Here is a 26,428-nt window from a genome sequence, read left to right as displayed (position 1 = left end):
GCGCTGCCCGGGGCGGCCCCGGGGCGGCCCGGGGTGACCAGCCCCAGCGCGGGAGGCAGCGCCCGGGGCTCCCGGCCAGGCCTCCTCTGAGGACAGAGGTGGCAACAGGCAGCAGGGGCCTGGAAGGGCTGCCCGGGGAGAAGGGCAGTGGTGCCGGGAACGCTCGCATGGATATGGGAAGGGCAGTGGTGCTGGGGACGCCCATATGGATATAGGAAGGGTATTGGTGCCAGGAATGCTGCCATGGATATGGAAGGGCAGTGGTGCTGGGGACACCCGTATGGATATGGGAAGGGCAGTGGTGCCAGGAATGCTCCCATGGATATGGAAGGGCAGTGGTGCTGGGGACACCTGTATGGATATGGAAGGGCAGTGGTGCTGGGGACACCCGTGTGGATACGGGCGAGGCGCTGCCGGCTGCCCACGCCGTGTCCCGGCCCGCTGGGGCGCTGGCCCCGCTGCTGAGAGTGCCCGCCGGCAGCGGGGTCTCTGCCAGCCCAGGCGCCAGGCGCTGCTCCGGGCTCCASGCTGCTGCTCGCAGCCGCTTCCAGGCTGCTTTCTGCCAATGCTGCGGAGCAAACGAGAAACAGGGAATGCCAGCGGGGTGAAAAGCGCTGCCGGGCGCTGTCAGGAGGTGACTTAGGGCACAGTTCCCTCTGTCCAGCCTCCTTCTAGCAGCGTGGCTGGGGCATGAGGGAACGGGAGCTTTTAGTGCAGCCGGTGAGTTTGGGATTGCTAGGGGCCATGTCGCCATCCTGGAGAAACTGGTTCAGCAGAGGGAAGGAATCTGCTCCAACCTGCCGCGGCAGCCCCGCGTGCCTGATGCCGCTGGAGATCCACCGGTGCTCTGGGCCAGCCCTGGTAGCCCTGGCCGTGCAGCCTGGCCTCCCTGCACGCCGGCCGTGCCCGGCACGCACACACACTGCTCGCCTCTCTGCACTGCTCGTCTCTCTGCACGATCCCGTGATGGGCATCGCGTTTCCTCGCACGTTCAGCTCCTTGACCGCTTCTCCTGCCTGCTGTCGCTCAGAGTGGCTGCCTGGATTGACTAAATCCTCTTTTCTGAGGTGGCTCCTGCGTGGCCATTTCTTACAGGTAATAAAGACAGACAGTCTATAGCGAGACGAGGGTTAACACTGCTGCTGCTGTGGGGCCCGTAAGAAGGCAAGGCAGGATTGTGTTCTCACAGACAGAAGCTGGACAAGTGAGCTAGAAAACGGCTGTGTGGGGTGTTTCGAGTGGTCACTGCAAAATCCTTGGCGTGGTAGTTAGGAAAGGCATCCAGCGCATTTGCTTCTGTCCGGGTSTTAGGGTGGCTGGGTGCTCTCGTGTCCCAGCAGCTCCCTGCGGTGCAGCTTGTCCTGCTGAGGTAGGAGAGTGCCTCGGAAAATGCTGCCGGCCCCAAGTGTGCTGTGCACCTCAGCCCAGGCTGCGTGGGAGGAGGAGGAGGCAAGTGAAGGGGCAGGAACACTGGGTGAACACAGGAACTCCCGGGTTTCTGACTTTGGGGCAGTGCCACAGCAACTGACAGCTGAGTGAAGAGCAAGGATCAAACTAGGACGGGCAAAACTTCCAATGAGCACGACTAAAGCCACCTGATGGTTTCCCCTTAGCCATGCTCACCATCCCGTTAGGCAGCAGCCGCTGCTAGGAAGTTGTCAGTGGGCTTAACTCTATTCCTGGCAGATGTCCTAACTAAATGCTTCGCAGTTACTCTGCGTGAGCTGTATTGTAAAGGCAAAACCCAGGGCCTTACAAGGGCATGGCATGTTGTGGAAGGATTTTCAGAGGAGGATCAGGAGTAGCATCACTTTGTCCCATTCTAGCTTCTTCAGCCTGTCCTCTTTTGGAAGTGGGCAGATCGGATCAGAGGCGGTAAATCTCCWGTGGCAGAGGAAAACTAGCCACCCTCCTCTTCTGAAGAGTTTTCAATCAGCTCAGTAATGGGACCTGGCAGGGATCTGCAAATACTTTCCTGACCTTGCATGGTCTTTTGTGATGGGTTCGTCGAGCTCCTGCGAGACAACCATGCTGCTCCTAGCGTCTTGAGCCCAAGAGGGGCTGAATTTCATCTCTGTTCASCTGCTTCCCCGTTTCCTTGCTCACTTTCCAGTCTGTGGTGGAAATAGAAGAGCTGAGCAGGTCTGGAGCTCCCTTGTGCATCAGAGTGATACTGCTCCAGCCCTTTGCTCCGTAGGACTTTTCCATAGGGCTGCCCTTGTGGCTGTTTGTGCCCATCTGGGGTGCCTGAGGCTGCTCGGGTGCCCTGCCTGTCCTGGARGCTCTTTTTGGATGTGTCTGTGCTGGTGTGAGGAGCACCGAGGAAGAGGGTGCCCTGAAAGGGAGGGGAGGCCCTGTGACCATCCATGAGAGAACTGGGAGTAGTTTTCAGTGTAAGTCCTGTTTTGAAACAAACCCATTTAAATGAGGCGGGTGGTATGCAAAAGATGCTATTTTTGAGAGCTTCAGAGCAGCTGGTACACGGCTCTTGAAGACACTATTCTTTCATTATTATTATTATTATTATTATTATTACTATTTATTTTTTAAAGAAGCAACTGAAGCTGGAAGCGCTCAGTATCTACTCAATCCAGATTAAGGCGTCTGGCGCTGTCCACAGAGAACAGGGTACGTGCTCAGGTGAGACTGATAACTGTGAGACAGAAGGTTGCATTTGGACCTAGTGTGACCATTGCACGAGCCTCGCTTCATTTCTCTGCCTCTTTCTCTCCCTATCTGTCAAATGAGGCACTCCTTGGGCAAACTTGCTCCCTTGAGCGCAGCCCAGGAAACTGGGATTTACTCTCTGACTCTACTTTTGACTGTGTGTTCTTGGGGTGAGACATTTAATCTCTTCTCCTCCCTTGTCAGTTAAGCTGGAAGTGTCTAAACCAATCTGACAGCGGGCAGTGGGGCTTAATGAGTTGGTTTGTTTAGTGCTTTGGAAATCTTAAGCACGACATTAATGTTTGTGAGGCATTTGTTGCAGCTTAGTGGAGCGAAATGCGTCTTCCAGCATCCTGAGCCTTTCTGAGCTTTGGGGAGGCCCTTGGCSTCCAGGAAGGAGGGAAGAAGGCAGCATGGCACACGCCTCCGGAGCGAGCCAGGGACGGGCGAAAACAGGAGAGGAGCGCCATACGCTCGAAGGGTATTTTGTGTCCTGGAGTCATGGGTTCGGTTACAGGCAGGCTCACAAATCCGATTTGTTCCCTCCCGGCTGCTGCCTGCRTTTCCCTGACAAGGCCTGGGAAGCTGAAGGCCTCATTATGCGGTGTTGCCATGAAAGAGCCCATGATTTATATTTGAGGAATCTCGGGATTTGCTCTGGTTTTAGCTCTGCACAGCACCCTCCCCCCTTCGCTGAGCGTGCCGGGCTCGCTGGCAGCTGCCCTAACCCCTAGAGTGCTCAGGGCCTCTGTATGCAGCTAATTAGCCGAGCATTTGGGATGCTGTTTGCATGGGTATATTGCTCCAGGATATGCTACACCGCTGGGGTTTGCTGAGTGAAGACAGTCGTTCCCACTGGGATATCCAGAGTTTTTCCTGTTCTTAAATCTGGTCCTTTGGAGCGCCGCTCCGCTCGTGTTGGAGGTGATGGGAATCAAGGCTGGTCCCCGTGTCGTTCCTAGAGGGGCAGAGCTGGAAAGGCCGCAGAGAGGAACTAAATAAGCTAGACAAAGACCCCCAGGGCCTTGTGCTAATGGAATTTAATAGCTGGCATGAAAGCCAAGAGCCTTCTGCCTTGCTTTGGTGGAAGGAATATCCCTGTATTCCCTCACTGCTTWGGAGCCCTCCCGTTAACAGCTTGAGCCTCTTATCCCTGCAGCTGCCATCATCTTCCCCAGGCAGATGCGAGGTGGTTGCTAAAACAGCTCTCGTTTGCCGGGCAGAGCAGAGTGGACGTGTGGTTTTGTCTGTCAAAAACCACTGTCCCAGCCCAGGCCACCAAGGAGCCCCCCAGGCCACCAAGGAGCCCCCAGGCCACCAAGGAGCCCYCAGGCTTCGGGCGGATCCGAGCCTCTCCCATAGCCTGGAAGCAGGAGCATTCAGATGAAGGTTGTTGCTGTTTTAGAGAGCGGTTGATACACAACATTGCTGTCATCACTTCTCCTGTGTTCCCAAGCTGGTGTTTTCTTTAAAAGGGGAAAAWATATATATATAAATAAATACAGCAGCAAGGTTAAGAGGGTTCTGCAGGCCAAAAAAAAAATGACGTAAGGAAAAAAAATCTCCCAGTGGAAATGAGCTATAAATAAAAAAAAAAAACTTAAAAAAGGACACTAGTATTACATGCAAGCGAAGGCTGCAGCTGAAACCTTTTCTCGCCAGTAGGTAGAGAAGGGAAAGTTGCAGTATTTCACCTAGGCTTGGTTCTGTGCTCGTGTTTGCGTGCGCTTTCGGGAAGGTGCAAGTGCCCCGCATAGACCTTCCCGCCCAGCCGTGTGCAGCGCGGCTGCCGCCTGCTGTGATTCCCTCCTGCAGCAGCAAGTGGCTTTGCTGTCCCGTTCAGCTTGGAGGAAACGGCACCCGCAGCCTCTTGCTTTTGAAGAGAGGAAGTGTAATGAATTGTACGGTGCCGGCGGCAGCTGGGAGAAGCCTTCGGAGCTCAGTCACGGGCTTCCTCTGCGGCCCTGGGAGTTGGGAACAGGGCGGCCTTGCCCTGCTCTGCTGCCCCCCCGGGAGCCCGGAGCAGCTCCTGGTGCTCCAGGGCCATGGGGCCTGGGCGGGTTTGGTGGGTGCCACCGGTAGATGCCGTAAAATCCAAGTGGAGCTGGAGGAAAGGTGGGAGCCGGGGCGCTCAGGTGGCTCTCGGCAGAAATGCAGGGAGTATTGGCCGTGTCTCCCATGTCCTGTGTGCCCGGGGGTGTTACTGTAGGCTTTGAGGTGTCTCTGTACCCCTCTCATCTGAGCTGCCTGATCGCTAAGGAATGCGGCGCCAGGCTCTGCGTCCCGTAGGAGCCAACCGCAGTGGGAGGTATCGGTCACACAGTGAGACGTGGATAGAGCTGGGAAAACCACAGCCCGTGAAGCAGAGCCCGGTGCGGGTCTGGGATCCCCCAGCCCCATCCTCCGCACAAGGGGAAATCCCGGCTTCCCCAAAGGAGGAGCGGGAGGCACAGAGCACATCGTTCAGCCCTCTGATGTGGTATTAACTCAGCACATTTGATCCCAGTTCTCTCTGGGTCAGTCTCTCAAGCTTTGGCACCTGTCTCTGGATTTGTTTCCTCTAACCCTGACCCTCTSTGGGCTGTCTCCTCACCTGCAAGCCAGTTCACGGGCACACCGAGCTGCTGCTTCTCCTTTTCTTCTTGTTTTTTTTCATAGCAAAGCTGAGATGCTTGACAGGAAGGGGCTATAATTGGTGCAGTGCAGCACAGTGTTCACACATACCACACTAACAGGCACAGCTAACTCCTTCCTGCACTTCCCTCCTACTGCTGAAAACCTGCAGAGCGTTTTAGCGCTCTGGCCGCTGCTGCGGTCGATCCCTCAGGCTGCTCTGAAACGATTCCCTGAAGGGATCTGAGGGGCAGCTCCAGGGCCAGGCAGTGCCAGGGCTGGGAAGGGTCCGGGTTGCTCTCTGGGCTGTGCACAAGCTAACGGTGAGCCCCGTGGCAGGGTGATGCTGAGAGTGCAGGCAGGGCGTTTTGAAGGGGGGAAGTAGGCCCAGGTTGCTCATGGATGGCAGCATGCAGGGAGGATCCCCTTCACTCACAGGGAAAGGGCAGGAACGATGCGAGGGGAGCAGGTTCCTGGGTCCCCCCCACATCTTGGGGGTGACATCAGATCCCTYGAGGTAGTGGAGGGAGGTCTAAGGACACTTGTGGTGGAAGAGATCTGGTGTAGTCAGGATTTTCACTCAAGATAAGGGTTTCAGTTTCCCTTTCTCTTCCCTTTGTGGTGTCGTTGATGGGGATGATGTTGAGTGGTATTTGCAAGCCCTCTCGTGCAGCAGTGTGGCCCTGGTATTTCTTCAGCCTTTAAGCGTGAGGGCATCATAGGTGGCTTCTGAGAGTTGAGGACGGTGCTGTAATTTCCTGGCCACCACCTGTTTAGGCCTGTTTTTTTGTGTGTGTTTTTTTTCCTTTTTCATTCATTATTATTTCCCTTTAGTTCCTTTGCCTCTTTACAGCCTGAACTACGTTTTACCAAGGTCTTGCTTATCTGGGATCTTACATATTGGGTTGCTGCAGTGTGCAGTGTTGCAGTGTCTGGGGGCTGGCTGCCCCCAAACCCCCCGTGTTTTGGCAGTGGGACACTCTTTCCCATCTCATGTGGCTTGTCTGTGCTTTCTCTCCAGAGACTTTGATTCTCTCTCCAAGGATGATGTCTACGAGAACAACCGTTTGGTAAGTTCCTGTTGTGTCATGCAGAGAAGGAAAAAGAGACATGAGAAATGAAATGATGGAGGTCATATGATATGGGAGGACTTGACAGTGGGAAGGGGATAAAGAAAATCTGTAATCTGTCCTGCGACAGGCAGGAACTTCTGTGGAAACACAGGGGAATCTGAAACATCAGCTTCCAGCCTGCACTGAAGAGATGATAAGATGTTTATCTGGGTAGTTGCCAAGATGGCATCTCAAAGGAAAATGAAAATGGTGCAATTCAGGTGTTCCAGACTTGGCAGGCAGCGGAAGCAGGAAGCTAATGTGACTCCAGGCCCAAGTGGAGAGGATGGTGGCCCTGAAACTCAGCAGGTCTTTGGTGTTTCCCTGCTGCTTGGGGCTGTTGGAGCCAACACCTGCTACCGAAGTGTCCTGCATTGGATACCTGATGTTTACACTACACCTGAGCCCTCCTGCCTCAGTTTCCCCTCAGTCCTTGCCACAGTCTCGCCGCGTCCCCGCTCAGAGATCGCTGTGGCCACGTACGCTGCCCCATAGACAACCACAGGATGGTCAGGGATTTTGAACAACCCACAAACAGCGTAAGGAGGAAGCACCCAAACTGCGATTCCTTTCCCAAACTCCTTCCTGCCACGTAGCCGTGTTTGCGACTGCCGGAGCCGCGCTGCCCTCCTGTGTCTCAGCGAGCAGGAATGGCAATGACCTTGTGAGGAGAAGCACGAGGGGCTGCTGTGGGGCAAGCTGCTGGTTCTCGAGTGGGGTGCTCGGAGTCCCCTTGTCACTAGTGGCAGGAGGGGAGGGCCTGGCGCCCCGGAGCCTGGAGGCTCCGTCACAGCTGGAGTTTCTGTGGGCTCAGTGTTTGGGGTGCGTGTTGGGGTTGGGCCGTGCCGCTGGAGCAGGTCGCTGCCAGCACCGGGAGGTACCTGCCAGCCCTGGCCCCTTCGCGGGGCAAATGGGGGAATATTGCAGCTCYCCTGCTTTGATGGCCTCTCCTCAGTCAGGCTGCCTATCTGGGAGCCTCTGTCTCAGGGAAGCCCGTGTCCTAATCTTCCCCATCCCCCGGCAGCTTGAGTTCTATGTGATTTTTCAGAAACATTTTTCATCAGTTTTCTTTCCCTGTTATTTCTCTCTGCCATTCCTGCAGGCCTTTGAATTGGCAGAGCGGGAGCTGGGCATCCCAGCCCTCCTAGATCCCAATGACATGGTCTCCATGAAAGTCCCTGACTGCCTCAGCATCATGACCTACGTGTCCCAGTATTACAACCATTTCAACAACCCCAGCCAAGGTGAGTGCCCTTCCATCCCTGTGGCTTCCAGCTTGCTCCCRTTTGGCTGTACAGGAAGGCCAGCAGTGCTGTGTGTCAAACGAAATCTACCCTGTGCCTTCCCTCCCCATGGCAGTGAATCTGTGAGAGTTTCCTTTTCCCACTCCAGAGCTTCCTTTTTCTGTGTATGGAGCGCACTGCGTTCGGATATCAGGCTTAGCGGGAGGAGAGGCTGGCATCCAGGAAGGAGCTCAGCATCCAGGAAGGAGCTCGGTGTTGCAGTTTGGGAGGGCACATGTCCAAAGCTCATGGCCCTGGACTTAGTGGACAGAGGGCACCCATACTCTGTGCTTTCTGTGGGAAAACTGGAGCTGCTGTATCTGGGGAGGAGGGAAAGAAGACGGGATAGCAGCTGCATCTCTGGATCTTGCAGATGCTCATGGGCAGGGTCTAGATGGTGAGTGGGGCAGGGTGAGGTTTCAGGTGAGGTAGGGAATGCTGGARCAGGTCACTGCTGCCTAAAGGGAGGCGCCTGTTTCTCCTCCCTCCATGCCTCCTCATTCCTGCCGCCTGGGTTTGGTCACCTCTGGAACATGCCAGGCCCCTTTGTGGTCTGCTTTAACTCACTAAAATGAGAGAAAGTCAGGTAGGCACCTCCCCTCCYGCAGGCAGTTTTTATCCCCTTGGTAAGTTCAAAGTGGCTGACGGACCAGGGGAGGGGAGCAAGGGTGGGGTGCCTTAAATCAGCTCATCTCTCTTTGCAACTGCAGCCTGAGCCAAGTGCTAGTCCAAGGCAGCTCTCCCAGGGCATCTCCCCTCTCCGGTTACACCGCATCAACRAGAGCATCAGAGCAACCTCTTACACACAAGCGCTTCTCCAGGAAAGCTCGTGCCGGACTGGGAGCTGCCTTTGGGACTGTGCATGTCTGTGCCAGCCCTCATGGGCGCAGGGGSTGCGGCACAGAGCTGCCATCAGCCCCCCAAGGGCTGGTGCCCGCTGAGCAGCAGAAGTACGTTGGCAGCCATCTAGGCATCTGCTGGCACTCTGGGCTTTACGTGTTCCTCAGGCAGTATTTCATGAGGAAGCCAAGTGGATTTGTTGGGTAAATTAAATCACAGTGACAGTGTCCCTGGGACCACGAGGGTTTCTGCAGCACGACTAGGCTCTGTCAGCCTCGTGGCCAAGCCGTTATTAGATTGTGTTTGTCTCTTCCCCCTAAAATAGGCACAGAAGTGTCAGGAGCGGCAAGTCCCGTCCTGTGTCACAAGGCTGGGTGATTTTTTTTCCCCTCCCCTTCCCCCACATGCCTTGCATGAGTCACTGTTCTTGTCGGTGCCTGATCCTCCTCGCATTCCTTCTGTGTCTGCAGCCAGAGTGCCGCCGCCTATGAAGCGCCCAGCGGCGGCCGTGTCGCCTCCTCTGCTGGCCCACAAGAAGCCTGTGGCTGAGAGTCCCCCGGCACCACAGGTACCCGGTAGCTTCGTGTCTGAGGCAGCAGTTCCCCCCTGCTGCGGTGAGGACATGAGGGACTGTCCTCAGAGCAAGGTGGCTCTGTACAGGGAGCTGGGCCATGTGCTTCGGGGCAGGAGAGGTGCTTGTGGTATCCGTGTGGCTGAGGGAGCCCTTTCTTTTTGGGGGGCTGTGGTCCAGGATTTGCCCGTGGCTGGCGAGAGGGTGCAGGGATTGGTGCTGAAAGGTTCCTCAGCTACGAGCACTCTCCTCCTAAGGGATAACGCTGTGGGGGTAGGATGGCAGCAGGAATGCAGGCTRTGGGATTAGAGGAGCAGAGCAGATGGCTTCTCCTTCTCCTCCTCCTTTACTGGGGGGTTAGCAGGTACCTGAGGTGTCCTGTCTTCTGAAGAAGGAAGGGTGTTGCCCTTCAGGTTCCTGCTGCCATGGGGCTAGTGCACTGCTCCTGCATCCCTTTGTGCTGCCTCTGGGTAGGGGCAATGCAGCTCCTGGGGGATAGGCAGGGTACTGAGGAGATTTGGGCAGMGGCAGCCTGCCTGTGCCTGGCCTCGGGGGCAGCCGTGCGCTGCTACCCGCCACGGGCAGCTCCGGAGCGGCGCCACAAGCGCTCGGAGAGGGGAGAGCAGCAGGGCCCCGCGGCGCGGCCTCTGCTGAGCTGCCCTCGCGCCGTCCCCAGGAGGAGGCCGCCGCGGAGGCAGCGGAGCCGTCCCGGCGCCCCGCGCCCAGCAGCACGTGCGCGGCCTGCCAGCAGCACGTCCACCTGGTGCAGCGCTACCTGGCAGAGGGCCGGCTCTACCACCGCCAGTGCTTCAGGTACGTCGCGGCCGGGCGCCCCTCGCCGCCAGCAGTTCTGCTGCTTTGCTCCTCCGACTTTCTGCCACACACACCTTCCTCTCCGCATGAGGTCCGAGCCGGGGCCTGGGACCCACTGAGCCCCTTCCTCCCACACTGCACAGCCGCAACTGGATATACAGGCTGCAGCCCTGCCTGGGGTGGTGCCGAGCTCTTAGGAGAGCGTGTGGGGAGCGAGCAGTGGCCAAAGCAAGAAACAAAGAGGTTGGATGTCCTCTGCTCTGTGGCTGCTACCTGGGTGCAGGCTCTTACCTGCAATGTCTGCAAAGTCATTGCACTTGCCTTTCCTTGCTGTGGTGATGAAGGGGTGAGAGCTCTTCTGTAGGCCCCAGGACACAAGGCTGCACRTGGGCCACTGGCAGCTGAGGGCACAAGTGCTGAGCCACGGGAAAGACCTGGGAGGCCTCACATAACTGTATAAGCAGTCTGTGCCTAAGCCAAACTGGGGAGTGTACTAGAAACACATCAGAGCTGGGGCCTGTCACACTTCCCATCTGCAGCTAGGGTAAAAGCAGGAGCGTCCGGGTGCGAGTGTGACAACACTTGGGAGCCAGGAACAGGAGATGTGTGGTGTGTTTCTTGGCACAGCTTGTAGCACTTCCAACTGAGCAGCGAGATCCCTGTAATTTTATCCCGAGTGTTTTGTCTCCTTGTGCTTGCCTTGTCTTTTTCTTTCTGCTGACTCATGGGCACTGTTTGCTTGGAAATGTCTTGTGGCAGCACGTTCTGTGGGTTGACTGGGATAAAACCAAAACAACCCTCTTTTTCTCCCTGTCCAAACTTGTTACCTCTGTTTCATCACATCCCTCCTCCTCACCCCCACTGTGTGGTCACGTTACTGCTCTACATTTCAGAGTAAATACCAGTCAGCTGGACACCCAGAGCAGAATTCCTCACCCAGTTACCCAGTTGCAGTGTAGGGCAGTCAGCTGCCGTGAGCGCCAGGTATTCAGACAAGAAGAAACCAGCTTGGTTTGCTTGGGAATGCTTGCCTGGCCCCTTGCCCTCAGCTCTGCTGCACACACACTGGCTTTCCCCCTTCCCGTGTGGAAAAGCGCTGGCCTGGTTGCTAGTGCTGCTCATTTCAATGGCAGCTGGAGGGCTATGTGAGGGAGGAATCAGAGCCTTGGTGAGGAAACAGTAGATGATCCAAGAAGATGTGGATGGGGAAAGTTATTAACCCCGATTCAATGTGCAAGGCACAGGGAGTGAAAGAAGGGCCCTACTGGCTCGTTCCTAAGTCCTTCCAGGCTAAAGCTCTGTGTTTGGCAGGTGCCAACGATCAGTTTGTGCCCTTCTAACCCCRGTGATTCTGTAATAGCTGTGAGGGTGAGCACAAGAGCAGGCTAGGCATGTGTGTACTCACCTTGGCTGCGCTTCAGGCCTCCAGCTGAAGGATTTCTTCAGTCAGAAGTATCATCGTTTTGCTTAGCTCTCAGTAGATTTTTTTTTCCAAATATATCTGCCAGTTCTTGGAACCCATTTGAACTCTTGGCCACCACAAAATCATAGCAAGGAGCAAGTAGCCTTCCTGTGCTTTTTGGCCACTACCTCCCTGTGCTCGTTCTGAAACTACCGCTTCCTACTCCCAGTTGGCGCTCCCTCGTTCTTATCTGCGAACAGGCCCTTCCCTGCTCCCAGGGCTGCCTGGGATTTTGTAGCTTTTTCCAGGCTCCTCCACCGGTTGTGGAATTGAATCCCATTCTACTCAGGCCACAGATCTCTCCCTGGCTCTGACAATAGTTGTTACCCTTTCGTGTCTAGTCTAGTCTGTGCTCCCTGAGCTGAGAGGGACCCCAAGGCACCCAGTATCTGCACACAGGAGCTATGAGCTCCTCAGTGGCTCACCTGCTGCCATAGTGTTGTTTTCCCCTTCCTCTCCTTTCCCAAATGACTTGCCCAAGATCCTGCTCAGTTTTAGTAGCAGAGGAGGGAATTAGCCCCTATCTCCCCACAGGATTACCCAAATGCCGCTCCAAGCATTTCTCCTTAGCCCTCTTTTCCCCCGTGGGGCGGGCTGGGCGCCGCAGCGGCCCTCACGGGGCTCTCTCTTGCCTTTGGCAGGTGCAAGGAGTGCTCCAGCACGCTGCTGCCCGGCTCCTACAAGGCCGGCGCCGAGGCCGGCACTTTCGTGTGCACGCAGCACCGGGGGAAGCCGCCGGCGAGCGGGAAGGCGGGCGGGAGGCCYGGCCCGGAGCTGCCGTCGCCGGAGCCCAGAACCGAGTCCGGTGGCGCCGGTGCCGCCGCAGCGCCCGTAGGAGCGGCGCTGGGGAAGGACAGCGACGGCTGCGCCGCGGACGCCGCCGAGAGCCCGGCGGCTGCAGCGGAGGCGTCGGGCCCCACGGAGCGGGAGAGCGCGCCCAGCGAAGCCGAGACGCCGCCGGCGCACGYGGGAAGCGGGACGTCCCCCTGCCACACTCCTCCCAGGCCTCCTCTTCCCAGCAAGCCCTCCGTGCCCAGCCAGGACAAAGCCGGCTCGCTGGACGGACGGCTCAGAGACGCTCGGCCGACCCCTGCGCCAAGACGGGCCGCGGATCCGTCAGCCCTCTCCCCTCCAACCTCGCACCCTGTGCCCCGGCCCAGATCCACCGTGCAGAGCGAGGCCAGCGAGGGTGGGCCTGCCGTGGTGAACGGTGAGAGCGCGTGGGGTCGGCAAAGGGGGTTGTCCAAATCCACGGCAGCTGCGGCCGTCAGCTGCAGCTTGGATGAGTTTCTTTCCTTATCACAGAATCATAGAAGGGTTGAGGTTGGAAGGGATCCCCTAGAGATCACCTAGTCCAACCTCCCTGCTCCAGCAGGGACACCCAGAGCATGGGGCACAGGGCGGCATCCAGGCGGGTTTGGAAGATCCCCAGAGAAGGAGACTCCACAGCCTCCCTGGGCAGCCTGTTGCAGGGCTCTAAGAAACCTCAAAGAAATCTAAGAAAACCCAACGCCCCTCTGTTTCCAGTGAAATCTCAGGCCCAGCCATGGAGCCTGCACCTGCCAGCAGTCCCTGGAGTAGACAGAGCAGCAGGAGTTTCACACCTGCCTGCGCCCCGTATTTACATGGAGCTTTCCAGAGGGTGCTGCCAGTGTGGAGGAMGGGTGGCAGGGATCAAGCAGTTGGAAGTCAGGGCAGGGGAACGTGTTGGTTCTCCAGGTGCAACTGCAAGGGTGGGATGGGGAAAAGATGACAAGGCAGATATTTGGAGGAGGAGACTGCCTTGACCATGGGAGAAATGTCCCAAGATTTACAGGGAGAACAGCTAGCACCTTCTGCAGGGAGCTATGTAAGAGGTGCCTTGTGTTGATCTAACCTCTTTCCTAATGTCCTTTCAGTGTTGTGACAGTCTGACATGTGTCTTTCTAGGTAGGGTACCTGAGCCCAGTCCCCCCGTCCCAAAACCCCGAGGGAGACCCTGCTCCTCTGATCGGTACGTCCTTCTGTTTGCAGGCCACCTGGAAACTCCATAGGGAGGYAGGGCTGTGGACTCCTTCCCCACCTCCATCAGCCCCTGCCTCATGGGAAAACGTAGGCCACGATCACATCTTTTCCCTGACTTGTGTTTGGCCATTGCTTCAAGGGACTCTTAGGGCTTGTAAAGAACGTGGGATCTTGTGGAAGTCTGATTCAGGGATATGTAGACACTGCCAAGTGCCTTCTGGAGTGGCTCTGTCAGTGGCTGCTGAAAAGGAGACCCTGACCTGCTTTGTGGGCATTTGTCCATGGAAATGTCCAGTACAAGGACATTATGGGCGTTGGGCTACAATTAGGATCCCTTATGCCTGTCTAGCTGTCCCTCAGCAACCTGCGGGACTGCTGCTGATCTCATTTTTGCCTGGTTTGGGGGCAGAGGTTGCACAAACACCCTGCAGCTTGTGCTCACAGTGCCCACGGAGCGGGTGTACGCGGGAAGTCCCCGCAGCTTTCCTGGGAATGGGGATGCACCGTGCTGTGGGGCAGCGTGGCTTGCATGGACTGTGCCCCCAAAGGGGCAGCAGTGCCACCACCAGCAGGAGTTTGCAAAGAAGGATCTGGCCCTCCTTAGGGAGCTGAGGGTGTTAAGGTGATAAATGGCTCTGTGAAATGTAGGAAGTGAATATGACGGCCTCTGTGGCCAGGTACCTAATCTTGGCTCCGACCCCATTGACGGCCTGCAGAGCAGCTCTGGTCTGTGGTGGTGTCACCTTGCTGCTGGGGAAGGCTGTGTTGGGGAGAGGAGAACAGCTGCTCCCATAAAGCCCAGCCTTGCCTGCTGCTTAGCAGATGGAGACTAATATTTAGAAACCAAATGCTCAGCGCAGCATGGGAGTGACATGGGCTGCCTTTCCCTCCAGCCCTTAGATTTGTCCTCAGCCCTCCACAGAGAGCAGGCCACTTTGTGTCTGGAGAAGACRTGGGCCAGCCTCAAACAAGAAGCCTGCTCCTGTAGGGGAGACATCCTGCCACCTCATTCCTAGCCCTTTTGACTAAGTCCTTCTCCCATGTCTAGACCTCCCTGTCTGTCCCTGCTCCCTGACACCTCTCTCTTTCTCCCTCTGTTGTTCTCCCAGCACTGCAGCTGCTGCAAAAGCCAAGGACCCACCATGGATGGCTCTAGTGCAAGCAGAGCCCAAGAAGAAGCCAGCTCCTCCTCCTCCCCCTGGCAGCAGCCATGAGACTCCAAGCAGGACTACAGAGGAGGAGGATGGGGAGGAGGTGGGGAAAGCCGGGAGTGAGGAAACCAGGCCTGATGTTGCAGAGCCCAAACCGTACAATCCCTTTGAGGAGGAAGAGGAGGAGGAAGAGGAGAACGCTGCCACCCCAAAGAGCACCCCTGAGCAGGAGCAGAGCGACGCTGCRGCCAGGCCCCTCCATCCCTGGTACGGCATCACGCCGACCAGCAGCCCGAAGGCCAAGAAGCGACCAGCTCCGCGAGCCCCCAGTGCCTCCCCGCTAGGTGAGCTGCCCCCTTCCCTGCTCCGCACGCGCTCGCTCCCCTCCTCAGCCCCGGAGCCCCCCGAGTGCCGCCTCCCTGGAGCCTCTGCCTCGCGCTGGCGGGACGGGCGTTCGTGCCGTTGTCCTGGCCCTGTGCTAGGCACATCCTCTCTCCCTCGCTGAAGCACAGGGAGCTTTGCAGGTAGGACCTTTGCTCTGCAGGGCGCCTTTTACCCTCTCTGAAGAGAAAGCCAGATGCTGGTTCCTTTTGTGCTCTCCCCCTCACCTGGACACATACCTGCCCTTCCAGCTGCCACCTTCCTCCCTGAGCTCTCCCTTTGCTTTGCAGCCCACCACCCCATCTCCAGGCTGTCGCACTCCGAGCCATCATCCTCCACCCCATCTCCAGCCCTCAGCCTCGAGAGCATCAACTCTGAGAGTTCAGCCAAGGTGCTGGGTGACACTGATGAGGCCTTAGTGCCCAAAAGCTCCTCCGAGCCCACTGTGCACACGCCGACGGCTGCCAAGACCTCTAGCACTGAACCGCCGCTGGCCAGTGTCTCCTCCAGTGAGAGCCCTGCTGCCCCAGGCAGCCTCTCCACCAACTCCTCCTTCTCCTCCTCCAGCGAGCTGACCAGCCTCAGTGGGGAGGCACAGCCCAGCGCCCCACATGCAGACAGGAGTGTCTCTGCTGGCAGCTTGAAGACCAGCCCCAGCCGGCTGCCTCCCAAGCCTCCTGCTGGGGCTAGTCCTACACCCACCCTTTTGGCTTCGGATGGGGGTGCTGTGAATCCTCAGGCACCCTCCTCACCCAAGCCCCAGCTGAAGGTGAGATGGTGATTTTTCTCGCATCCATATCTGCATCTTTCCACCTCCTTTCGTCCCTCGGTCACAGTGGGGAGCACAAAGGCCGGGTTTGCCTTTCATGGGTTTGATATGTGACCTCCTGAAAGCTCCTGTGTGCTTGCTGAGTGGTGGCCAGGCTTGCTTTGCCTGCCCCACATGCTAAAAAATAGGCAGGATGCTCTGGGATTGGAGCAAATTGGAAGGGAACTGTGAAGGAAAATAAATCAGCATGCTGGTTAGAGAGAGGCTGGAGAACTTGTCACGTAATGTTACTGATGCCTGAAGGGTTAACACAGCCAGGAAGGAGAGGGAGCAATAGCAGACATGAGGACGAGCATCTGTGGTGACATGGGATAAGTTTCGGTGCCCAGGGCTGTAAATCCTTGCCTTGGGGTGCATGATGATGACGGAAAACCGTGCCTATTTTAAGGGGGAACTTTTTCCCCCTTAATCCCTCTGACAGCTGTGACCCGCTGGCTTTATTCTTGTCCGGTGAAGAGACTGGGAGAACAGCAGCTCACAGCCTCGTGGCTGGGGTCCTGATGGAGGCCAGTGCTGTGCACCCCCCGTGAGCAGCCTGCCTAGGCGTAGCCTTGGGGTGCTGAAGCCCTTTGCTCTCCAGGAGCCTCATGTGTCTCCCTTTGTGCCCTTGCTCCAGTCGTCCTGCAAAGAGAACCCCTTCAACAGGAAGCCTTCGCCCGCTGCCTCTCCCTCTGCAAAGAAGCCTCCCAAGGGCTCCAAGCCAGTGCGTCCTCCTGCGCCAGGTCACGGCTTCCCACTGATCAAACGCAAGGTAGAAATGGCATTTGGGAACAGGGGGGCAAAAAACAGCCCTGCACCGTCCCCCAGGGCTGCCGCTCTGGTTGTTAGACCCTGGATTGCCCTCTTGGCCTATAGCCCTCCCTGGGGAGCAGATGTCTAGGCACCCCAGTGATGCACAAGGAGGCAGGGAGCACAGCGTGACACTGCAGGTGGGGAGGGTGATGTCTAGGCTGGGCTCCACTGACAGCAGCTCCTTTTATCTCCCTTTATCTCAGGGTGAGGTGGGGATTGTAATCACCTCTTAGGTGGGCAGTCCTTTGTTGCCTGCTCCATGTAGACCAACCTTAGGGTTACCCGCAAAAACTAGAGGTTGATGGTGACAGGAGGTCTCTGCTGTTTGGCTTGGCAGGTGCAAACAGATCAGTACATCCCTGAGGAAGACATCTATGGGGAGATGGATGCCATTGAACATCAGCTTGACCAGCTGGAGCACCGTGGCGTGGCTTTGGAGGAGAAGCTTCGCAGTGCTGAGAACGGTGCGTTGGCTCTGCTGTCATTTGGCTGTGGGGCAGGATGGATCCTAAAGCTGTCCTGTCTTCAGCAGTGCAGATGGCAGCAGTGACTTCTTCCCTATCAATGCTGGGGATAGGTGAGCCCTGGCCTCCAGGAAATTTCACAGCCGTACACTTGAGATGGAGATGTTCCTAAGAGAAGAGGAGGTGATAGGAATGACAGGGTGGGATGGAGAGGAGAAAAGGTCCGTTGGGGCTCAGATGCYAGCTGAGGTTGAATTAATTCTATGCACCTGCCCTGGCTTGGCAGAACCCAGCCTGCTGCATGTTTTCATAGAATCATAGACTGCTTAAGGTTGGAAGGGATCTCTAAAGGTCATCTAGTCCAACCCCCTTGTGTCATGACATGTGGGGCTAGGGATGGCTCTGAATTGTCCCTTTGCTTGGCAGACAGTCCTGAGGACAGCCTGCTGGTGGACTGGTTCAAACTCATCCACGAGAAGCACATGCTGGTGCGCCACGAGTCGGAGCTCATCTACATGTGAGTGTGCGCCGGGGAGGCGCTCGTCCTGCTGCTGGGAGCCCCCTCTCAGCTCTCCCCAGATGCTGCTTCCAGCAGAGGTCCTGACACGGCCCCCTGGCCCGCCGAAGGTGGGGAAGGGGGCGGGCAGGGAGGCTTGGCACTGTCTCCAAACAGTGCTCATGTGCTGCCGGTCACTGGTGGCCTGGGTGCCGGCAGCATCTCCTCCTCTTGAGCAGCTGGGCTTGGGGCCTGCTCGACTGGGCCTGGCCCTTGTTGCACAGAGGATGAGACAAGCACTTGGTGCTTCTCTGCAAGCCCACCCTGTGGTGTGGGGTGATGTTCTGCTTCTCCAGAGCCTCKCAACCGTTTTCCAGCAGTGTCCCCTTCCTTTGCAGCTTCAAGCAGCAGAACCTGGAGCAGCGGCAGTCAGACGTGGAGTATGAACTGCGGTGCCTCCTGAACAAGCCAGGTAAAGCATCATTCTGGGGGGAGTTACCCCATTTTTCCCTGGAACTTCTCTGGAAAATGGGGTAACTCTCCTCAGAATGATGCTCTATGCCCTCTCTGTTACGGCAAGTCTTTTGAGAAGAGAGACAGATCCTTAGGAGACCAGTACGTTTAGTTGGATTTGGATATGCTGCCCCATCTCTTCCCCTGCCACAGTCCTGGACTGGGAGATGTTCCCTTTGTCCCATGGATGCCGTGTGGTGCCAAAGGGCTGTCCCTTCACACTACCCCTACCCCAACYGGCCCTGCAGCATGTTAGAGTAGAAAGGGACCTTGCAGATGACTGGCACAAGCACCAAGGACAAATTCAGAGCTCCTTCAGTCATTTAATGGCCTGTCCTTATTTYGGGGCTCGGGTATGTAGAGAAGGACTGGACCGATGAAGACCGAGTGAGGGAGAAGGTGCTGATGCAGGAGCTGGTGACCATCATCGAGCAGAGGAACGCCATCGTGAACTGCCTGGATGAGGACCGGCAGAGGTGAGGAGGGACAYGGCCTGGGGGCCGTTCTGACCCTGAACCCCTTGAGCAACTCATGGGGGTGTCCCAAGATGTCCCTGTTGCTAATAGGACTGTCTCAGGCTTCCCACTGGGAAGAATGGATCAAACGACTGAGACCCGGTGGGTCAAAGAAACCCATTGGGAAAGAGACCTTTGTGTCTTTGGATGGTTTGTGTGGGAAGGGCAGGGCAGCACTTGGAGAGCGTGTGGGATTGATGTTCATGGATCAGAGGCCCTTGAGACAGCAGTGGATCCTCCCCTCCGTGGCTTCTAAGTGGGAGGTTCTCTAGCCTGAGGCACCGCAGCAGCTGGGTTCAGGGCAGAATTGCTGACCTATTTCCCACTGTTTCTTTCAGGGAAGAGGAGGAGGATAAAATGCTAGAAGCCATGATTAAAAAGAAAGGTAAGAAATGGGCAGGAGGGTTTTAGTTACGATTTCACTGCAGACTGCAGTGAGGGGCAGCATTAACTGTTCTGTGCAGAAGGAGAGRTGGTTCTGCACAGCCTCAGGGGCCTTTCCTATGGGGCTGTTGAGGTTTGGGGCCAGCCCAAACTGCACAGAAGGAAGTGTGCATGCAGTGGAGGGCTTGATTCAGGGCTGTCACCTGTGCCTCTGTTGCCCCGGGTGTGCAGCTGTCAGAATCACGCAGTAACAACCCCGCCTTGCAACCCCAGAATTTCACAAGGAGGCCGAGGTCGAGAGCAAGAAGAAGGGCAAGTTCAAGCCCATGAAGGTGCTGAAGCTGCTGGGCAACAAGCACGACTCCAAGAGCAAGTCGCCCAAGGAGAAGAGCTAGAGCGGGGCAGCGCCAGCCACAGGRGGGCTGCGCTGGGCTCAGCGGGAAGGGGCTCCTGCCCCTCCGCTTCCCGCCTGTCTCTCCAGAGGCTYTCCYGGCGCTCYCTCCCGGCAGCTGCGGGAAGTCGGAGCGTGGGAGGGCYCCTCCGGTGGCTCCTGCGGCGCGGGGCTCSGTGCTCCCGCCTTGCCCTCTGCACGGCTGGTGCCCGAGGTGCCCAGCACGTGGCTTAGCCATGCAGGAGCATCCCCCGGAGCGTGTTCCTGCTGCTCCGTGCCCAGGAGCTTGGTGTTTGTGGGAAAAACTTGCACTAACCGCCCCGCTCCCTCCCCTCCGCTCTAACTGTGACAGCTCCGTGTGCCTCCGACCGGCGCCAGGAGGGAGCGGGGCCTGGCTGTCCCTCCCTGCCCTCCTGCTCTTGCCTCTTTCCTGTCCTAGTTCAAGGAGAAAATTCTGGACTCGGGAGCAGGAATCTACCGCCTTTTCCAGCCTAGGCTGAAATGTTAAAAAAAAACCCCACACCCTCATCACAAGGTCCTGGAGACATAGCCAAAAAAAAAAAAAGGTGCAAAAGGTGCCCCATCTATTTTGAGATTTCCCCTCCCACTGAAGACTTTTCTCCCGCCGGTGCCAGGGCTGGGCTGGCTCCGTTACAAGGCTGAGAGGACCCAAGGGGACAGTGTATTTCTGCTAGGATGCAGCCTATACACCCTACTCAGGACATCTTACTCTTCCCCCCTTGCTGCTGCTAAACAGCCCCTGCTGCCTTCACRGGGAGGGAGGGACATTCCTTTTCCAGACAAAGGGCCCAAGATTTTACTTGGGGCCGGCAAGGGGCAGCTGGTGCCCCTGCCCAGCAGTGCCAGCCTTGAGCAGCTGGGGAAGGGGCACGGTCGCCGCTGGCCTTTCCCCAGCCCTGCCTGTGCATACGTGCGAAAAGGCTCGGGCCGGTTGTTTTTTACGCCTCCTTTCCTAGATGAATTCAACCCCCTCCCAAACTTTTTAAACCCTTATTTTATTTGTGGTGTTTGCGTGTTTGTGTATGTGCGCGTGTATGTTGGAGGAGGGAAGTGGGGGATGATGTTCTTCCAGCCATTCCTTCCTCCTGTTTCTTTTTGTTTCCTGCCTTCTCCTCCACGGCGAGGAGCTATTTATTGAGTCGTTCTCTCAGTCTGAGTTAGACACTGAGTTTCATGGCTGTTTGGTTGGTCCGCTGTTGGTCTTGCCTTCCCAGTAGCAGATGAGACATAACCAGCCCCGAGCGAACTGCTGCAGYCCCCTCTTTCCAAAAATCCAGCGGGCTTTATCCAGACACTCTGCCTTGGAGCAGTGCCTTGCGGCGTGGGATCCCCCTTTCCCGACACGCAGGGGGGCTGAGTGTCACCCCAGCCCCAGCGCGGCCCYGGGGGGCAGCTGAGCCCCACGCTGCTGATGCCGCTTCTTTCCTGCCGTCCCCTGCTGGCTCGTCGGGAGCAGCGGTTGGGAGGGGGATCCCGGAGCACAAGCCTTTTCCACGGAGCGTATTCGCTCCAGGGGCTGCGGCCGCGTCGCTGCTGCCGGGATTGCTGCAGCCTCTGCCCCGCTCTTTGGCCCTGCTCCCATCAGAACTTCCGTTTGTAAAATGACACTGTACTAACCCCGGGATTTCCATTCACCTGAACGGAAATAAAAAGAAACCTTGGAGTTAAAAACTGACTGTGCCTTAGAAGGTTTTTTTTTTAATTCCTTCCTGCACTCACACTGTCCCAGGACAGGGCATGGCCGCCTGGCTTTGATGAGTGGTTGACAGGGTATCACTAAAAAACAGATCAAACTGGGAAAACCACAGCAAAAAAAAAGAAAAAAACCAGCAGAAAAACCCTGAGCAGAAAAACCCCTGTCCCTCCACAGTGCAGCCGTGTTCCCAAGCACCTGCTTCTTCCAACGCTGCCGAGTAGTGTGCTGGCACTCACCAGCACCCCGAGCTACAGCAACACTCGAAGCTGCTGTTTGTGTTGAGGCATCTTCTTCCCCAGCACCTGCCAGCACAGCCACTGCCAGAGACACAGTCAGGTCACAGATGGAGAGAGTGACACYCACGTTAGCATCTTGCTACCCTACCTGGGAACCTCCGCCCTTTGGGTTGAATGGAAAAAAAGGAACAACTTTTTTGTTCTCTGATTCTGCCCTGCAGCATTGTCTCGCCAAAAGGAGGCTCTGCCTTGTCATGTTTTGAAGTCTGTTCCTCTGTGTTTTCACCTCCTTAATATTGTTGAGCAAATTCCCTCCTTGCAGAAGGGATCTGATGCATGGGAAGGATTTGCCAGCAGCTTTCTTCTGTTAGCAGCTGTGCCTAAGTTGTTCCTGCCTGCTGGCTTTAGGCAGCAGGTGGTACTGCCCCCTCTTCAGGGGCATCCTTGAGAGGTGGACAGGCACAGACCAGCCCTGCRGACTCATGGTAAGGGAAGAAGAGGAGGGCCCAAACTGCTCTGGTGTCTTTTTGGGCCTAGTCACGGGCATCAGATTTGTTCCCAATGGGAAAGCCTTTTGTTGTGATCTCTCTCATTTCCTTGCTTCTCTTCTTGTCAATCATCTCCATCTCCCGCAGCTTCTGCAAAGCGCAAGGGGAAAGGCTGAATGGGGAGAATACCAGGAGCTGTTACGTTTTGTTTGTTTGTTTTTGTTTTGCCAAACCCCAGAAAAAAAGGTTCTTCTGCCCTAGATCAACTTACGTGCAGACGTGGCAAGGAAAGGTGGAACCTTCTCTCCCCGTGTCCCCTAAACTCACTCCTGCCCCGTGCCATGAAGGAGCACACTCGGCTCCCTGCCCTTCCTCCTCCCACACCCACCCTTGGGTGTCAGAGGGCTGAGATTTCTCCCACGAGGGGTTCCCTCCACACGCTGCTCTGCTACTGTCCCCGGGGCCCTCACGAACCTGCGAGATTTCGGTGAGGACGATCCCTCGATACCTTTTGCCCTGTCCCAGGGCTTCCATCTCGGCCAGGAACTCTTTCCTCTCCTCCACTTCGTTTACCACTAAGCCCAAGGAGGAGAGAAAAAAACAGAGGATTCAGCAGCCAACCTTACTAGTGTCACTGGAATGGAGGTCCCACCAGAGAAGGGGGTATCTGCTCCAACAGTTATCTTGCCCGTGTCCCCCAAGTATCTCAGCAGTCCTTTAAACATGAGGAATTCGTCCCTCGTGTCCCCAGCCCCTTTCTCCACCGTCCCCGAACAGTAACTTTCTGGTTCTCCTCAAATAGACAACACTGCTGCTTGCTGGCACGTTACCCAGTCTGTGGAAGGAGCCAATCCGCTTAAATCTGTGGAGGTTCACGAGTTCAAAGGCAGCCCCAAGGGAAACACAACCGTATTTGGTCACAGCGAGCTCGTGCACAGCAGCACTTGGGCTGTTGTCCTGCAGCCAGTTCGTGGGCCAGCCCCTGACACAGCACAGCCYGTGAGCGCTTTACGTGTGTCAAGGACAACAGTGAGTTTGAGAGCAGTTTTGTAGCACCCAAAGCGAATGGGAAGGCAACCACRCTGCTTTCCTTGCATCACCGACCGAACCAAACACTGTTGTTGAGTGCTGTCATTTTCTGTGTTGCCCTGGTTGGGAAAGAGCTGCCTGAGGTGCACACGTGCACTGAAGCTGGGGCACACAGAGTCACCAGGCACGGGGTTGCCACTCCAGGTAACTCTGTAAGCCAAAGTGYATCACTACCTAAAATTATGCTCATCCTATATTTAAGCTTTACTCATTTAACTGCCCTGGTTTGGGAGCAACACAAAACAGCCCAAACCACACTCCAGCTGGCAAAGGGCCTAGTCTACATGGAGCTACATGGGCTGGAAAAAAGGAGCCACAATACCTGGGCTTTCTGCCGAGGTGACCCCTGCAAACCAGTAARGGCTTTTCCTGCCAATTGAGTGGATTTTGTGGGGGCAATCAGGAGAGTTTGGATCCGCCAGCAAACTGCTGCAACACAAACTCTGCTAGGAAGCTGGATCCGTGTCACAGCAAGAGGTCCTTTCTCTTGGAAACTGGGCTCAGTGCCCCCTTCCACAACAGGCCTCYGATTTCTGACTGCACATTCAGCTGCGCCAGCTCGGGGAGGCCGTGAGGTCCCCGGCCTTCCCGTGTGCCTCGCTCTGTCACCTTCCACATACACTCTTCAAACCGGTCCACCTCAGGTGCCTCCTCTTCCTCTGTCCGAGGCGGCGGCTGCTTCGCTTTGTGCTCCACCACATCCTTCCCTGTCGCCAAGATACTCTGGAGCCTTTGCTTCTCCCGTTCCAAATCTCCTGGGATTGCCAAAGGAAAGGAAGTCATTAGCAGCCTGTCTCCTCAGGAAGCAGCCTGGCCTTGTGGCTTCTGTCCCCGTGATGGCAGAGGCAGCAGCATGTTAATGACAGCCCCATCCTCAGACGGAACCGCACAGTATTTGTGGTGAAGAGTCAACCAAACTGACATCAGAGCTCTGATTCACATTTATAAACCAGGAAAACACACAGTACTCCCCTCTTAGGCAACGATTACCTGCACTCCTATCCCCTATCATCCTAGCCAGCAGGCAGGAGTCAATGAGCATTTACAGGAGAGGTCCCCTCAGAGATCTGCTTTTTTGGCCTCTTGGGAGACAGAAAGAGTGAAGATGAAAAGCCATTAAGAACCCGCCACGGACTGCTGAGGTTGCAAACAGCAAATGGATGCGAGGGCCTGGGCAGCGGGGTTTATTCCTTACTTATGTCTGCTGACTTACGCCTTGCCTGTGGCTTGAACTGCTCTCGGGAATAGGCGTCTCCCGCCTGGCAGAGCTTGGCGGGTCGAAGCAGAGGTTTAGCTGGGAGCCTGCCCGGCAGGCAGAGCTTAGGAGGAGCCAAGGCTGGCTCCGCAGGCCGCGGGTCTTTGCTGCACGTGGGGCTGCACTGCAGGGGCAGGGTGTCTCCTCCTGGACAGCAAAGGGAACAGACACACGGCTGGGTCAGGCACAGAGGAGTGTGGCTTCGTGGCCCCGGAGCAGCTGAAGGGCTGTGTGGGGACCCCCTGGGGTGCAGGGAGCACGGGTGCCACGTGCCACAGGCGTCTTACCTGGCTGGTGCTTCACATGGCACGAGACGGGTTCAGGTGCCCCTGTCACCATCTATTTCCTGGACAGACCCTTGGGGACACCTCGCCCCGTCCAACATCAGCAGCAGCTACGCTGCTGTTTTAAAGGCAGAAGGGAGGCACTGAGAGGAAGAGGCAGGTGGAGGCTGGACAGTTTTCTGTAGGAGGACAGTTTCCATCCCAGGAAAACAGAGATCAGGATAGTAAGGTGGGGTCCGGTGCTGACAAGAACAYGACTTCCTCCAGGTACTACCCCCACACTTGTTTCTGGCCCATCCAACTCCTCTGTAGGCCAGTGCTCCCTGGGGAGCACCCCAAAAGCAGCAGCGCAGGGTGCGGAGCCACAGACGTACTCACGTTTCACACAGTCCATGAGGTGCCGCCTCTGGAAACTCGTGAGCCTGGACTCATCCATCATTGCTGAAAAACACGGTGTGTCCGTGAGGACCTCAGCGTGGGGGGCTCCSCTATCCACCTTACAAGTTAGGGCAGGGGGAATGGCTCGGTAAATAGGCCCTGGAGAAAATCCCCACTTAAAGATCAAAACCCCAAAGAAGGGAGCCTGTTATCTTGCCGCTTCAGGACCAGCACACCCGAGCACTCGAACGCAGGCAGCTCCAGGGCCGTGTCCAGCCGCTGCTCCGTGCGGCTCGCTCTCAGCTTTGCCCAGGGGAAGAATTAGGTGGAGGGTTTTATTTGGGGAAAGATTTCCTTTKCCCCGGCCGCACGGGTGCCGTAACCACGGGCCCCAAACGCCGCGGAGGGGAGCGCGGCCCGCGACGCCCGCCCGGACGCTGCAGAGCCGGGACGYGCAGCGGGAGGCGCCCGCTCCAGGCCTCCCCTTCCCCGCCGTTACCTTCCAGCAGCTCCCGCGTTTCCCGGCTGTACTGGGCGGTGCCGGGCGGCTGCCAGAAGCGGCTTCCCCTGGCCGTGGCGGGCGCCGGCCGCCCGCCCTGCCGCGACGACATGGCCGGGCCCGAGGACAGCGGCGAGACGAGACGGGGCCGCGCGGCGTCGCCGGGCGCTCCGGGCCCGGCCCTGTGGCAAGGGACACTGACACCCTCACGCTGCGGCGACGGGTGACGTCACGGGCGCCGCCCTGCCAGGGACACCGCAGTGACGTCACAGGCACTGCCCTTCCAGGGACACTGCAGTGACGTCACAGGCACCGCCCTTCCAGAGACCCCTTGACAAGTGACGTCACAGGCACCGCCCTTCCAGGGACCCCCGTGACGAGTGACGTCACAGGCACCGCCCTTCCAGGGACACTGCAGTGACGTCACAGGCACCGCCCTTCCAGAGACCCCTTGACAAGTGACGTCACAGGCACTGCCCTTCCAGAGACTCCTTGACAAGTGACGTCACAGGCACTGCCCTTCCAGGGACGCTGCAGTGACGTCACAGGTGCCGCCCTTCCAGGGACCCCCTTGACAAGTGACGTCACAGGCACCACCCTTTCGCGGACCCCTTGACATGTGATGTCACAGACACTGCCCTTCCGGGGACACTGCAGTGACGTCACAGGCACCGCCCTTCCAGGGACCCCCCTTGACGAGTGACGTCACAGGCACTGCCCTTCCAGGGACGCTGCAGTGACGTCACAGGTGCCGCCCTTCCAGAGACCCCTTGACAAGTGACGTCACAGGCACCACCCTTCCAGGGACCCCTTGACATGTGACGTCACAGGCACTGCCCTTCCGGGGACACTGCAGTGACGTCACAGGCACCGCCCTTCCAGGGACCCCCCTTGACGAGTGACATCACAGGCACCGCCCTTCCAGGGACACTGCAGTGACGTCACAGGCACCGCCCTTCCAGGGACCCCTTGACGAGTGACGTCACAGGCACTGCCCTTCCAGGGACCCCCTGGGCAAGTGACGTCACAGGCGCTGCCCTTCCAGGGCCTGCAGCAGCCGGTGACGTCACAGGCGCCGCCCCCGCAGCCCCCCCAGGCCCTGCGGCTCCCCCCTCACCTGCCCACCGCCTGACGTCACAGCGCGGCGCTCTGACGCCACGGGAGAAGACGCCCTCGGAGCCAATCAGGAAAGAGAAGGGAA

General features: G+C 57.3%; 2 protein-coding genes across 2 annotated transcripts; one reads left to right on the top strand and one right to left on the bottom strand.

Moving 5' to 3' along the window:
• Positions 1–1,081: 1,081 nt before the first annotated feature.
• On the top strand, positions 1,082–19,415 carry MICALL1 (MICAL like 1). The gene is made up of 17 exons (XM_026039912.1): positions 1,082–1,095; positions 6,302–6,350; positions 7,495–7,636; positions 8,841–8,889; positions 8,984–9,083; positions 9,763–9,899; positions 12,003–12,571; positions 13,291–13,354; positions 14,475–14,860; positions 15,188–15,666; positions 16,343–16,477; positions 16,856–16,982; positions 17,409–17,499; positions 17,877–17,950; positions 18,353–18,467; positions 18,845–18,891; positions 19,164–19,415. Exons 3-17 carry the CDS (start codon positions 7,552–7,554, stop codon positions 19,283–19,285), a joined length of 2,580 nt encoding a protein of 859 aa, XP_025895697.1. The 5' UTR covers positions 1,082–1,095; positions 6,302–6,350; positions 7,495–7,551; the 3' UTR covers positions 19,286–19,415.
• A 2,336-nt stretch (positions 19,416–21,751) lies between these two features.
• CUNH22orf23 (chromosome unknown C22orf23 homolog) lies at positions 21,752–25,339 on the bottom strand. The gene is made up of 6 exons (XM_026039875.1): positions 25,228–25,339; positions 24,729–24,791; positions 24,025–24,213; positions 23,432–23,566; positions 22,197–22,297; positions 21,752–21,872 (listed from the first exon to the last, which is right to left on the bottom strand). Exons 1-6 carry the CDS (start codon positions 25,337–25,339, stop codon positions 21,768–21,770), a joined length of 705 nt encoding a protein of 234 aa, XP_025895660.1. The 3' UTR covers positions 21,752–21,767.
• Between the last annotated feature and the right edge of the window lie 1,089 nt (positions 25,340–26,428).

The sequence above is a fragment of the Nothoprocta perdicaria genome, unplaced genomic scaffold (assembly GCF_003342845.1).
Source record: "Nothoprocta perdicaria isolate Ctin4 unplaced genomic scaffold, notPer1 scaffold_244, whole genome shotgun sequence".
NCBI lineage: Eukaryota > Metazoa > Chordata > Aves > Tinamiformes > Tinamidae > Nothoprocta > Nothoprocta perdicaria.
The sequence above is the reverse complement of the archived record's forward strand: the minus strand, read 5'-3'. Positions and strand labels throughout refer to the sequence as shown.

Bases quoted from the DNA above. Each gene is read 5' to 3' on its own strand.
- CUNH22orf23 (XM_026039875.1), bottom strand. From the start codon at position 25,339: ATGTCGTCGCGGCAGGGCGGGCGGCCGGCGCCCGCCACGGCCAGGGGA. The intron at 22,298-23,431 runs GTATGTGGAAGG...CCTTGGGCTTAG, and splicing joins GGTGGACCGGTTTGAAGAGT to TGGTAAACGAAGTGGAGGAG. The intron at 21,873-22,196 runs GTTCGTGAGGGC...TGCGCTTTGCAG, and splicing joins TCCTCACCGAAATCTCGCAG to AAGCTGCGGGAGATGGAGAT.